A 15,100-nucleotide genomic window follows, 5' to 3' on the forward strand; every position below is an offset into this window, starting at 1 on the left:
ATATATATATATATATATATATATATATATATATATATATATATATATAACAGGTTGCTATAAATATATAGGAAAGCATTTCTTATAGCTCTAGAAGATAACTGTGCTAACAAGATATACAGTAGCATTCAGAGGTCTGCACACATGCTTTCTTTGATTTGATTATTTGATCTAATATAATGAGAGTTTTAGGAAGCCAACAGGTGACTGACCTTACTAGACTAGCTTTACCTGAAATATCACTTTTGTGTAGATATTTTGTGAAAATATACATGCATGTTCTAGATGGATGCCACTTAAACAACTGCACCCTTTTATTTTTTGCAATTAAAAAAACCTAAACAAACTAAAACAAAACCTAACAAAATAATTTTTACCTTACATTTTCTGAGTTGAGGTATGCTTTAAGAACAAAATTAAACAGACATCACAGCCTTTTCTGTATCTGAGAAAGTTCTTTACCTGGTTTTAATATAATCACCTAAAATAAAGATATCACTGCTGACCAGAAACCTACATTCATGGCAAATACTATATTCAATTACATGGCAGACAACGTCTCACTTAGCCAATATCATTAGCATTACATGAAAGCAAAATGTGAGCAAAATCGGAGCCCATTCCATACCTGGTTGAAGTAACCATGCAATATGCAGCTGTTAAGGTAAGAAGCAGAGCTGACCAATCTGAAGAAACGCACATAATTTCCACTGTTAAATGCGCCAAAGACCTGTACAGCATATTTAACTTCTGGGGAGTTGCGAACGGACTCTTGAAACTGTTGCACTTCTCTAAATGCAGAGGAAAACACAGTTTTAAATATAAACATATAACAAATACAACAGCTGGTAAGACAATGTTGTGAAATGTCCCCTCCCAGTTCAGTTTATCAAGTTTCCTAAAGAACTAATCGAAAATGTTATTTATATATTAACTACCACCACAAAAAATGCAGAGAAACAACAATTCTTTCATTATTTTAAAACAGAAAGCTCACAATTGGGAATATATGCATGCACGCATATGAGCTCAGAGGCAATATTAAGCTAGTTAATAGAATTTGGGAACTATAGACCTTTTCCCTATTTATACATTTCTTCTCATAGCCCAATCCAACATAAAAGCTTTGGTATTACATCTGAGACATTCCCATCTGAATTCTATCCAAAGGCTTAGTTTGAGATATCAAAGGATTATCTATTTTTTTTTGTGGCCAGTCTGGTGAGGGTGTAGTACCTGAGAATATCTCCCTTGTTAAGGTTAAGAAGGACGCTGTAACCCCTGAACTCTGGCTCACAAGGACAAGTCTCTCCGCGGTTATGCAGGTCCTGGTACATCTCCTTCAGACTCTGCAGACATTTAGTTAAGTTCTCATTGTTGATCTTGGGATCAAAGGAGGACATGGGTTCTTCACATAGCTCATATGCACAATGAATGTGAAATCGCATACACTTTTCCATTAGAGACACAGTGATTGGGTCACACAAGTGTTGCTGCGTTATATCCTACAAGAGAACAAACTATTTAAGTCACAACTAGAAATTAGTATATTACTATATTCCACATCAGTATGTATTTTTATATTCATGTAAAATTATCAATTTCATTAAAACACCAGTCATTGTGTTTAATATGTTTCCAAGGCAATACACAAAACTTTGTATAGGGGAAAAAAAAAAAAGTTTGACTAGACACCACCATCTAACATTGATGGCAGCTAGCTGGGGTTATCCCATATGTCAGGGAAGTTGGTAAAACTAGCTTAGGTCTTGCACCTGTATGTACACCCTTTAACCTCCCTGGTGGTATTCCCGAGTGTGGCTCGGGGTGGATTTTTCATACCAAAAGCAGTAACCCGGAGCCTTTTTTTTTAAAAATTACCAGTTACATAGGCTAAAGAAATACATACAATAAAAATAAAATTATTTCATTTTTTATACAATTTTTGGAGAAAAGATTTTTTTATAAAGTTTTTATCTTTACAACTAGAAACAAACACGTGTTCCTGCCGATTTAAAAGTACACAATGGGGTCTATTTATAAAGCAGTAAACTTGACATTTACAGAAAAGTTCCTTGGTGGAGAATCAACTACTTCCATTGAAATTCCCTGGCCTGGAATATTCTCCACAAGGGAATGTTCCAGTAAATGTCAGATTCACTGATTTATGAATAGACCTCAATTATTTAATAATTTGTCTTGTGTATAATGAAACTAATAATATGATACATAACAAAATAAACTAAAAATGTTTAATAGAAAGATTAAAAATAAGACAAAAAAAAATCAACAGTGAAAGATTAGCCAAACGGAGAAAAGAGTTACAGAACAGTTCCCCCCCAACATAATTTTTGGCAATCACATTACTCTGTCCTTACCTTTCGAATGCCTCTTGTCCGGTTCCACACAAAGTCATACCAATCTCTATAATTGTTCTCCCCTTGGTCCATGATATAGGTTACTAAATAATCCATGGTCATACACAACACAGGCAGAGGACGAAGTTCATGGGGAAGTGGTTCCTCCTGATCAGCCGAGGAACGACTATATTCTTTAATAGCTGCAGCATGGTCAATCTAAGACAAAACAAAAATATATTACTGTCTGCAACTACTCATTTGCTAAATCGTTATATTCTCAAACATACTTAAATCAGTTAGTGATTTTTTCCCCTCTTTAGTTTAATACAACAGTCTATCTGAAATCAGAGAAAACAGAGAAACTGGACAGAAGCAATAAATCCTAAAAATAGAATCCTTTCAGACAGTATCATAATTGCCTGAATAAATCTTTGTATTGTATACATTTGTTGTAAGGATGCAACTGTTGCCAATTCATAATTTGCTAATAAAGTGACCTTGTACTGTATGCATGGCCCATCACCTACCCAACTGTAATGTCTGCTGTAAAAATCACTTAGCTTGCTCCTTGTTTTAGCAGTCTCCCCTGTGTGGCATTGCCTCAAACAGAACAGTTTTTCTCACAAATCTTGAAATCTTTAAAGTGAATATGTGCGCCACAGTTCAATATATTCCCACCGCGCTAAACACAGAAATTTTTTTTTAAACTGGGTGGGACGAAATTGTAGGTGGGTGGCAGCCCCTGTAATATGACCTTCAGTAACTACCAAACAACAGCCAGGTGGTTACTGATAAGTGCAAAAAGGGGCTGGGGAGAACACTGTTCCATAATTAAACCGTTTTCCAGATCACTCAATAATAAAAAAAATAAGAAATACATGTGTTTATTTTCCAGTTAACACATAGAAATGAATGAGCCTGCAATGTTAAAGCACAGCGGGGACATTTTGGCTTTAGAAGTGGTGATGCAATGGCCAAGGTATCACAGTAAAGATTATTAGAATGGGAAGCAACGAAATAAATTACCTTACCAGACTAAGATGTTTTTTACATTTCATATAGTAAAAGAGAGCCTATAGTAAATGTGCACTTTAAATAAGGTTTTTAAACAAATTATAGGGAGAAAACTATGGATTAAGTCTATACTCATCAATCCTAACTAAACTATAGCGTAAGACATGTTATAAACTCTTAATCAACTTTATATCTGTGTATAGCTGTACGACATTTGTACAACAAATAATATATTTTAAATATTATCATTTTTAGTGTAAACAAAACTGTTTTAACAAGTGGAAGTACAGGGCTGAACATTATTAATGTCCCTAATATTACCTTGTCAGTTCCTGGGAGAATTTCAAAGATACTAAGTTGGTTACGTGTCTCTCTCATATACCTCTCCTTTTCAGGGCACATATCTGGACAAGTACCAACAAAAACCTTAGCTTGGTCAAGCTCTGTCCTTTTCACTCGAGCTATAAAACAAAAAATAAAAGATGGTTTATAACGGAAAAAAGGCTATCCCCATTGAATGTCTGTTTTGAACCACCTCCATAAAATATTTTTTTTTAGGTTAAAAAAGGAGGTAAGGGGGGGGGATATATAGATTCCTACCCCAAAAAAATAGGGAGTTGTGTGGTATAATATATATAATAATTTTCATAAAAATTTCAATCATACCTTTAATAAATACATACATTAAGAATATTTAATATTTCACCACAATGTTTCATTAAAATATACAAATAGATTGAAATTTAAACATTTATGATTGATGACATTGTATACATGAAATTCTAAAAAGACTTGGTAGTGATGTTTTAAATTGTTCCAATGCATTTGCAGGGCTGAGCCTACTTCCCCAGGGGAACACCACAGACAAATCAAGATGGGTTCAAACTATCTTATACTGGAGAAGAGAGTAAACATCCAAATTCCTGGGAACTCAGCTTGGACAGGTATCCATTTTCTCATACACAGGAGTATGGATGGTAATTATAGTACTACTTGGTAAAAGCATGTCCCATTCACAGAGGTATGTTGAAATCATTTAGAAACCAGCTTATTACAATGGTTCAAATGTTCTTAAGATGTAGAGAAACATCAGATTGCAAGCAATCCCAGGAGACAAAATGCTATGTGGCATTTGCTTGTAATCTGACATGATTTTTTTTATGTTATGCCAGACAGTAATTCTGCATTAAAAAAAGTACAATGTTGTATGAGCAAGTGGGGGGAAGTTCTAAACCGAACGCTGGACTCAGATGCATGGTTGGAAATATGGGAAGCAGCGAACAAAAGCTCTATATGTACGCTGTACAAAGAAAACTTGTACAAAATAATTCTCCGGTGGTATCACACCCCGGAGGTGTTGCATAGGTTGTTCCCTGGGACTGATCCCACTTGTTGGCCATGTGGAGTCTCCCAGGGCTCCCTGGAACACATATTTTGGTTGTGTCCCATTATTCAGGAATATTGGTCTCGAGAGAACAGGTTGTTGAGTGAGGTACTCCAACAGCAGATTCCTTTGGATCCTCTCACCCGCCTACTGGGGCAACCCTCACATTCTTGCCGAAATACGCCCGTATGCTAGCTTCCCATATTTTGGTAGCGGTACGCACTCTGATCCCCTCCCACTGGAAATCCATTAGGGCCCCCTCTACTACAGCTCTGTACACACGTATCCAGGAGATACGTCTTATGGAGTATCTTACGGCTCTTATCAGGGATACTGTAGTTAAATTTGAGGCAACATGGGATGTCTGGGACCATTACTATGCTCGGCTGCCGCTATGACCCCCTATTCCTCTGGTGCTCTATTTTTCTTATGACTAAATGCCATGTGCTGCCCTAGGTCTTGGCCACACTTTCCCCCTCCACCTATCCCTGCCCTTTTTCTCACCCTCCTTTCCATTTTGTTGTTGGTTGGCCTGGGTTAATGGCTGTTTGTTATGTAATATATACTTGAGTGCATGATGAGTGCGCTTACTATGTTTTCTACTCTATTATTATGTAGAATTTATTTGAGCATACCTTGTACGGTGATGTATATAACTGACTGAAGAGATGTAGTTACTGTCTTAATACTGTTTTGCACTCATTTGCTATTTGCTATTTAATATTACTTTATTTTTTTATAGTCTTCTGGTTTGTATGTTTGTTAAAAATTTTCAATAAAAACACAATTTCCAAAAAAAAATGATGAATTCCTATGTGCTACTATTATTGATATCAGCACCAGTTTAAATACTACACATTTCAAATACCTTAGATAATTAATTACACTAGCTACTGACAATACATTCAATGACAAGCATATACATAACATCCACTGATGTTTTTTACATTTCTTTCAAACATATGGTCATCATACAAAGCCTACTTGCAAGCTTTAAACTAATTTGCCACCCCATGTGACTAACAGGTGGAATTGTGTAGAATGCCATTGTAGACCCCTTTCCTTTAGAAATGCCCATTATGATGCTTTGACCTCAGTAGGAAGGTAACTGTACTTTACTTACTGTACTTACAAGCATTTGGAAAGGCTTGTGTTAGCCTACTGTTTTTTCACAAAATGAACTGAAACCAGTGACAGTTTAGTAACCATTTTTTTTTTATTTATTTAGAGCATGGGTTTCCTTCTGTGCACAGTGCAACTAAATCTTTGACTGCTGAAGGAAAAACGAAAATGGGCACAGTGTGTCAAGGAGTTGCAACTGTATAAATGATCTCTGAGGAAAATCTGGTATTCTACAGCTATAATAAGAAGATCTATATTCACCTTGTCGCAAGATTTTGTCCCTCTGGTCTAGCAAGCGATATCTCTCTTCAGGAGTATCTGCCACAGTTCCCACAAGAGGCAAAAGCGAAGGTGGCAGAGATGGACTTGCAGAGTCTAAAGATTCCTTTTGAGGAGATCTATGAAAACACAAAACAGTTAAAAATTGCATAAATAAATACTTCTTGTGCAGGCACAGAAAACAAGATGATCTATATACTCACCCCTTAACGGTGCGGAAAATAGGCTTTTGTACACTGGAGGCAGGAACGCTGCTTTCCTTCTCAGTTTGCTTTCTCTCCTGCGGATTCTCATTATCAGGGAGAGGCAATTCCTTCTTGAATGGACCTAAAAAATACAGGCATTATATTACATGTATTAGCAAAGCAAAAAACGAATATACCACAAACTGCAACTACTAGAAAGTTTCACTCACTGGATTTCTTTCGACACCAAAACACAGATACATCTTTATTCCACTTCTTTACTGCTTTCTTGGCATTTGCTGCATGTTTCTGTAACAGGTGGAAAATAAAATAAATGTTTACATTTGGTATTAAAATTTGCTGTGTGTATATAGGTATTGGTGTGATTTACGCAGGTAGGTGCCCAAATTCAAGTTGCCATAATCCCCTCTCTTTGGGCATGTTCAGTAAGAAAGGATAGAAAGGAAAGTAAAAACCTCGTACACACAAGCAGATCTGCTGCCAATTTTGCATTTGACAAAAAAGCATACCAGGTGGTCAGAAGTCACAAAATACGCCAAGAGATCTTGCCCTTTTAATCACCATTTTTGGAAAGAAAGGGATTAGAATTGTGTTTAAAAACGTTCAATTGTTTGTAAAAACCACACAATTCTTAAGATATTTACGATTTATTATTTAGGTTTGATTTACGTGCTACTGATTGAAACCTTCCCATTTACAAAAAATGTCTCTTATGATTGGTCAGTTGCTGAATTTGTTTCCGATCTGTTTGTTGTTTTGAACTGGAAGTGAAAGTGTATCAGTGTGTACTAACCTCACCCTTCACTTTTATAGGTCTATATACTCCTTAATACAGGCTAGGCTAATTACCTAGGCACCATGCAAATAGATGAACTCTCCTATCAGCTAAACCAGCTAAGGAAAAAACCCTCCTTCACACCTGCCTGCTGCTGTGATAACTACAATGCACCTGTGTTTGCGTGTTGCCCAATGCATGACGGCAAAGCAGTTTAATGACTTCATGTTGCATCACATTACAAATAATAATTCAGTAATGTGCATTATGTTGCACTGAATCATGTTTTTTTTTTGTTCGTTCTAGTTAGTTGGCAATTTAACTATGTGAAATTAAATAATCTGGGATTAAAGAAACCCCTAAAAGTTTAATCAAACAAGTGTTTCTGGAAAAAAAACATTTACACAATGAAGGTATTTACGAACATGCAAATTTATAAGACTGTAAATCCATATATAAAAACAGTAAGCATTTAATATAAATGCAATAAAGTTCACTCAAAACTTACATGTTGGGCAAAGTGAATAGTTGCTGTCATTTGTACAGGCCTGCAAAACACCCGTTGAACTCTGCCAAACCTATTAAAAAAGGTCTCCAAAGTATGTTTGTTATTTAGATTTTGAGGGAGATTCTTTAACTGGATGCTGGTTTGTTCATTCGGAGAAAGCGGTCCAAGGCTGTCAGTGCTGTCATTGCGCCTAGTCCTGCGAAGAGGTGTCTTTCCAGAAGCTGAACAGGAAACGCAAATAATATTAATTGTTAATTGCTTGATCCCACAAATTGCTAAAAAGTCACATATTTGATACATGTTGTATATTATAAAAATCGTTTAGTGTGGGCATTACACTATTTTAACCAAGCCATAACAACTTGTAATCTACAGCGCCAACCAGATTACACTCTCTGCTAACCATATCAAGTTTAAGTTAAAGCCAGGACAGGCAACATCTGTGTTTATTCTGACCTACTGATTTTCATACTTTTTAGTAACCAACACTAAAAGTATGCTCGTAAGCACTTTTGAATTTCCTCCTACTACAATTTTATATATACAACTTTCAGATTAGAGACTCAAAAGTATATAGGCTAGTTGGCTTTCACAGGTTTCTCCTAGAATAAGTTTAAAACTACTGAGGAAACAAAACGTGTTTTATGCCATTATACTATAGAAACATGGACAGGACCTTATACCTCAGGAATAGAATTAAAACAAGATTAGGATGAAATAATCTGATACCTTTAGACTCCCTAAAGTAAAAGGTTAGGTGTTCTTATCTGCATGAATATGTCAGGTTAGTGGAATAAAGTATTTAACCAAAAGTTTCAGCATTGTTGCCCGGCAACTAGTCATTTCAGAAGTAGTTAGCAATCCATAGCCATCATAATTATTTTCTCACAGTTTTACATTAATGATGGATGTCTAATAAATTACTTGCTTTTTTATAAAGCTACACTATTGGTATTTTCTAAATATATCAACATTTCCACTACAGCCGCAATCCTTGTTGGTAACTATCTTTATAGGGGAAAAAACAAAGAGAATTTGGATTATTTATGGAACATACACAGATTTTCTTGAGATGGTGGTTCTTCCATCAAAGGTCGAATTCTGGAAGACAATAGTGGACTGGGTCCAGCCACAGAACTGTCTCTCTCAGGGCTTTGGAAGCTTGATCCAACAACTGTAAAAGTCCTGCTAGGCAGTCCCTGGATTGCAGAGGAATGGGGCTTGTTTGGTGGGGGCTGATTGGTTACAGCTGTAAACTGGGTTTTAGCAATTGCTTGCTGATTGGATTCAGATGCTGAATAATTTCTTGCAGTAGTCTGACTTGGTGCAGATGTATCAGGATCTGGCAACGAAGAACCTGTATTCTCATCCTTTTTGGGCTCCTTTTGTTGGGATTTTATTTGACTTTTTAAAGCATCAAACAAGCTTTTATATAAAATGTTAGCACTTGCTTTTATATCTCGATTTAGTCTGGTAGACCTCTTTACTGAAGGGTGTTCACGATGCAAATCAGCAGGTGTATCATCTGAAGAGGCAAAATCAGGTTTGCAGGGAAAGCGGCCTTGGTCTTCCTTTCGCTTCATGCCTTTAAGAGGCTCTTCTTTTGCAGCTTGTTCATTAAAACTGGTAAAACTATCATCACTTGCAAAGGGAGGCCTTAAAGACCCCGTTTCATCTTTGTTTTTAATTTCTCCAGAGAAAGAGAACAATTTATTACTCTGCCTTTCTCCTATCGAAGCCTCACCAGTAGGATTTCCAAATGAAGACTTTTCCATTGCCTCCTGAGCTTTATTTGTTGCTGGCAATATTGGTTTAAAAGCTGTATTTGAAGAAGATATACTTGTCATTTGTCCAAAATGGGAAGAAGCCATGCTAGTTGACAATTTAGACTCTGGTACATTAGAATTGGTAGTCATTTCAGTAGTTCCTCCAAATGCTAAACTAATACTTTTTGTCTGACCAGAAGAGCTTGAAGGTTGACCAAAGACTGACATTTTTTCAGCTGTCTCCCCAAATATATTATTTCTCCCAGTTTGTGTGGTGGGTGCAGTCCCAAACTTAGAAGCCTGGGCTGATGATGACTGGCCAGAGGTAGGCTGTCCAAATACAGATGTTTGGTTGAATAAGTTACTCTGCCCAGTTTGTCCAAAAGCAACATTTTGGCTTGTTCCATCTTGTCCTGACTGGGTGGATGACTGGTTTGGACTTTGCTCAGAATTATTCTGACCAAACAAAGGTGTTTGGCCAGAAGCTGGTTGACTAAATGAAAAGGTAGTGCCAGTCCCGGACTGTCCAAATACAGAACCTTTATTTGATTCCCCCTGAGACGGTTTATTTAACTGTTCAAACACTGATGATCCTGAAGCAGCCTGAACTGATGATCCTGAAGCAAATACTGAACTGCTACTTCCAAAGGGTGTAGATGACTGGCTAGAAACAGTCTGTGTAAATGGAGAAGCTGTCTGGTTAGTGTTAGACTGTGCAAACAAGGCAGATTGGTTATTATTTTGCTGAGCAAAAAGTGGATTCGACTGGCCAGTTGTTGTTTGGGCAAAGGGGGAGGCTGTCTGGCTACTGGCACCCTGCCCAAACAGAGGTGTTTGATTAGAATTTGAATGTCCAAATGCAGGGCCTGATTGGCCAAATGCAGAAGGAGGCTGGTTAGTAGTTGTCTGTCCAAAAAGGGAAGTCGATTGTCCAGTACTTCCTTGTCCAAATGTTGGAGCTGTCTGTCCAGAACTGGTCTGCCCAAATACGGGTGTGGGCTGTCCGGAAGTGACCTGTCCAAACACAGGCGTGGGCTGTCGGGAAGTGGCCTGCCCAAACACGGATCCGGGCTGTCCGGAAGTGGCCTGCCCAAACACGGATCTGGGCTGTCCGGAAGTGGCCTGCCCAAACACAGATCCAGACTGCGCAGAGTTGGCCTGCCCAAACACAGATCCAGACTGCCCAGAGTTGGCCTGCCCAAACACAGATCCAGATGATACCGGTCCAAATATGTTACCAGGCTGCTCGGATGTGGCCTGTCCAAAAACAGAATTAGATGTACCAGATGTAGCCTGTCCAAATGCAGGACCAGACTGTCCAAATGCTGGAGTCGACTGTCCTGAGGATGCCTGACCAAACACAGAAGCAGAAAATCCACTGTTTGCTTGGCCAAATGATGAAGCTGGCTGTGCTGCAGTTGTCTGTCCAAACGCTGGGGTCTGGCTAACAATACTTTGACCAAATGCAGGAGCAGCCTGATTTGAACTGAGTTGACCAAACATAGATGAAGACTGACCAAATGAAGGAGCAGAGGGTCCACTAGCACTCTGGCCAAACATAGATGACTGTCCAAATAATCCAGTACTTTGGCTGGCAGCACCAGTGTTTTGAGACCCTCCAAATGGATTATTAGAATTCATGTCTGAAGTAGAGAAGAATTCCAGGTCTATGTCCAAATGTCAAACATCTTTAAAAGAAAATAGGGAAAAAAAGGATAAAGTTAAATCAATTAACACCAACTGTCAATAAAGCATAACTAACAACATAACATTAATCTGCCTAGCCAAGAATGGTAAAATTGGCACAAAGTAAACCATTTACCAAAGATAGTAAATACTTACCTTTCCTACCGAGTTAATGAATGCTGCATCTCTAAAGTGGAATCATCCCCTGAAGTCTTTTGAGGGAAAAAAAAAATGGTATGTTGGTGCAGGCAACCACTAAGTGAAACATTAACTATTAAGACCTAATCATCCTGGAAAATATATTTTCTTGTATTGTTTTTTGTAACAATGTAATCCATCACAGCCTATTGCAACCCAAATTCTACAGGTGCGAGGAAAGCTTACATAACACACTTGAGGTATATGTAAATCGCAACAATAAAATTCACTTGATTTCTTTTGCTCATTTAAATATAACCTAAAAAACATTTTGTAATGTTTGGTAAGTGAAAAAAAATACCTTTCTGATCCTGCCATATATCTACTAAGATAACTTAATAGGCTGTATTGCACTCTGCCTCTGCTGATTGTTACCAGGTAACATTTCTTCCTGTTCACTCTGTTGACTACAGAACACCCATCGCTTGTGCTGTGAATATGAGGAAGGGGTGATCTGGCCAATCACATTTCCTATCCTAGTGTAAAAATGCTGTATGGATACTGTACAAAAGATTTAGAGTATTGTCACCCTAGATCAGGTAGTGTGTTATTAAGCAAGTGCCAGCTGAGTGCCAACTCCCATGCTCATGTGGGTGCATTATGTCATTCCAGTTTGGTCAATGAAAATGGCCAAAGACTCTAAACGCAGAATGAGTCCAGGTAGAGATGGCAGCTCCAGAGACCAGATGATGCAAGGAGAACACATTGCTGGATGGGTTCCTATGGCAGTAAAGAATATTAAACCTTGAATATGGCAAAGAAAAGCTCCCTGGGGCCCAAAATGAAATACTGCTAAAGTGGATTTTTTTTGTCTTTTACCAAATAGATGCTACATCCTCATTGTGATCATGTTGGATAAAAATCCAGTTAGTACAGCTGCCAGGTCACTAAATGACTAATTGATAATGGTGATTGTTAATTCTAATTCAGAGGATGCAGTGTGGTCCCTCCCAGAACACAGCAGCACTGTACGACGCTCATTCATTCTACGCTCACATCTGTACAAGCCTTTACATTAGGGGTAATATAATAACAGCAGATATGAACTTTAGATTCCCCTATTCTAGCGACCACATCCATTTAGTATGCAGAGTCCTATAGAGTGGAACTAATCCCTACACAATTTATGCAAACAGGAAAGTAAAAAAGTAAAAAGCTTTTAATGCAAAAGAGACATAAGAGGACAACTGTCAAGTAAATAAGCAATACCATCAGTTCATCAGGCTGCCTTTTGTTCAGCAACCAAGTTTACAGTGTTATTTGTGACTAGTGTGTCTGTATACTGTGGGATCTTTAGTGCCCATATAGTTTGCAAAGTTTTGTCAGATTTTCACTTTTAAGTAGACACATAATCAAAGCAGTCTATACTAAAAAATAAATGTTAAAAAAAAAAGCTCAGATGGGCTAATGGGCAATGTTCCCAACAGATTTACATTATAAAGAAAAATAGTCTCTGCTTTTTCCTTTCCAGGAGTGGACTTCCTAAGTAAGGGCAAACAAACTCATATCCCACTAGTCTTCCTATATGAAAAGTTGTGCACTCCCTTCCAGCTCAAATGTGCAAAAAAAAAAATCATAACTTTGCCACGGATATAAGTAGTATCTCTCTGCTAGATCATGCAAATAGTGACGCAAGCCTTCCTGTGACTTCAAGTGAGGAACATGTGAGCAAGAATCAAAAGCTGCTTGTTGTCATCACAGGGGCAGGGCCATATACAATGGATTTGAAAAGTGGTCAAAGCCAGGATATATTTCTTTTGCACTGCTACTTCAGAGCAGCTGAGGGGAGAATTGACTATTCAAGCTATAACCTGATAAGCAATCGATCTTACAACTTATGTTAAGGATTGCTAATGAGATACTGCTAAGACAAGTGCATCAAGTTCAACCACTAGTGAAATAAACATATCCCAGATATAAAACCCTATAAGACATAATTGGTCCAGAGGAAGGCAAAAAACTCCTGGTACAATTTGCTTCAACGGGGGGAAAAAATTCCTTCCCGATTCCCTGAGGAAATCGGATGTTCCCTGGATCAACAGTCTCTTATCTTGATATTAAAGCTTTAATCCCCAGTTATATTTTATGCTTCTAGAAAAGCATCCAGCTTTTTCCTCAAGCAATCTATAGTAGTTGTTGAAACTACTTCCTGATGGAGCAGATTCCACATTTTCAGACCTTACAGTGAAGAATCCCTCCCTTATCTGGAGCTTAAACTTCTTTTCCTCCAGACGCAGTCACCCATTCCATCCACTGTTTTTTTTCTTTACAAATGCTTTTTGTACTTCCAGAGAATTTCAGTTGTTAGGAACTTAGATGTATGAGTTTGTGTCATTAATACCTCACTAACACACTGTTTCTAAACCTGGATTCCATGGAACCCTAGGGATCTGCAAGAGGTTGCCAGGGGTTCCTTGAGAAATTTGTGCCTCTCAGACTAGTATAACTGATATCAATGATCTTTTTGGCTATCTGTATAGGTGACATTCCTCCCACTGGCTAGGAATGTAGGGGCATTCTTCCCAATGATCACCAAGATAGTCACTGTTCTCCCCTGAAAAAGACACCAGCTGGGTAGGAGGAGGCTGAAGGAAGGTGGCAGCCCCTGTATTGTGACCCAACTCTTTAGTAGCCACCCAAAAACAGCAGGGTGGTTACTGAAAAGTTCCGGGTGGTGCGCCCAGCTAAAGGGGTCTGGAGAGCACACCACCAATGTACTGTGAGATGGGGATATATTAATTATAGGAGGGGTTCCCTGAAGACCTGAAAGTCATTTCTAGAGGGTTTCCCCATAATGGAAAGGTCTTAAAGCACTAACAAATAGAACGTCTCTCAGACGATAGTAATAAAAACTACTTCCATGGTTGCAACATTTTTTTTCAGCTGTGTTTCACCTTAAAGAGGAAGTAAACTTAAAACTACCAAAGACTGCAGGGCAGTCAATCAGTTCGGAAGTTTCTTCAATTGGGTCCCACGTTGTGTCGGTATCCTTTTCCAGGTCGCCATCTCCTCCTCTTCCTCGGGGATCTTCTTCCTACGTCACTGGCCCCAGGCGCGAGATGGGGTGATGCAGATTGGTAAAAAAAACTTGCCAATCTGTTTGGGCATGCGCAGAAAGAGCACCCAAGAGCCTCCTGAGATGCCTGACGTAGGTATCCCGGGAGGCTTTGCGCTCCCATTCCCTTTCGATGGCCTAGGAGATCATGAATTAGGGGATGGCACCTTCTTTTAAAAAAAATAAAAGGCGTTACACTTAAAAAATACACAAGGAGAATTTTTACCTTACATAAAAGGGTTGTTTCCTTCCAAGTTTAGGTACGCTTTAAAGTGGTTGCATTGCTACTTAATTCCTCACTTACCTAGGGCTGTCAAATGAGTGATTGATATCTTACTAATATTAAAGTCTATGAAGGGGGGGAAGAAAGGAGATTCACCTCCTATAGAGTCATTTCTGGAATGAAACTGAAAATCTCATATTATTTTTATTAATAAACCGGAAATATATAGCACCAACATATTATGCAGCACTGTACATTAAATAGGGGGTGCGAATGAAAAAAACATCTATAGAACAACAAACTGGATCTCATGAGATTTTTAGCAGCTCCGTTCAGCTACTAAAATCATTCTCAGTCCTCCCAGACTGGCAGCTGAAAGTTACGTTATATTCCTTCACAGCCGATGAATGTGTAAACCGATTCACTTGAGTGAAAAGTACTCACCTCCATCCATCTAAACAAGTCGACTCCCAATATTTCTAGGAAAAAATACTTCCTGTCCGTCTGTATTAACTTGTTCCCCC

The 15,100-nt window shown here is 38.3% G+C and overlaps 1 protein-coding gene across 1 annotated transcript in view; it reads right to left on the minus strand.

Annotated features, from left to right (window-relative positions):
- MCM3AP (minichromosome maintenance complex component 3 associated protein) overlaps window positions 1-15,079 on the minus strand; it is a 30,701-nt gene extending 15,622 nt beyond the window's left edge. Inside the window, exons 1-10 of the mRNA XM_072418463.1 lie at window positions 15,021-15,079; window positions 8,706-11,102; window positions 7,649-7,869; window positions 6,575-6,653; window positions 6,363-6,486; window positions 6,142-6,278; window positions 3,696-3,835; window positions 2,379-2,576; window positions 1,237-1,505; window positions 629-791 (exon numbers count right to left, since the gene is read on the minus strand). Coding sequence (XP_072274564.1) covers window positions 629-791; window positions 1,237-1,505; window positions 2,379-2,576; window positions 3,696-3,835; window positions 6,142-6,278; window positions 6,363-6,486; window positions 6,575-6,653; window positions 7,649-7,869; window positions 8,706-11,055 — 3,681 coding nt within the window. The 5' untranslated portion in view covers window positions 11,056-11,102; window positions 15,021-15,079. The remainder of the gene's footprint in view (window positions 1-628; window positions 792-1,236; window positions 1,506-2,378; window positions 2,577-3,695; window positions 3,836-6,141; window positions 6,279-6,362; window positions 6,487-6,574; window positions 6,654-7,648; window positions 7,870-8,705; window positions 11,103-15,020) is intronic.
- Between the last annotated feature and the right edge of the window lie 21 nt (window positions 15,080-15,100).

Source organism: Pyxicephalus adspersus, chromosome 7, assembly GCF_032062135.1.
Source record: "Pyxicephalus adspersus chromosome 7, UCB_Pads_2.0, whole genome shotgun sequence".
NCBI classification, from domain to species: Eukaryota; Metazoa; Chordata; class Amphibia; order Anura; family Pyxicephalidae; genus Pyxicephalus; species Pyxicephalus adspersus.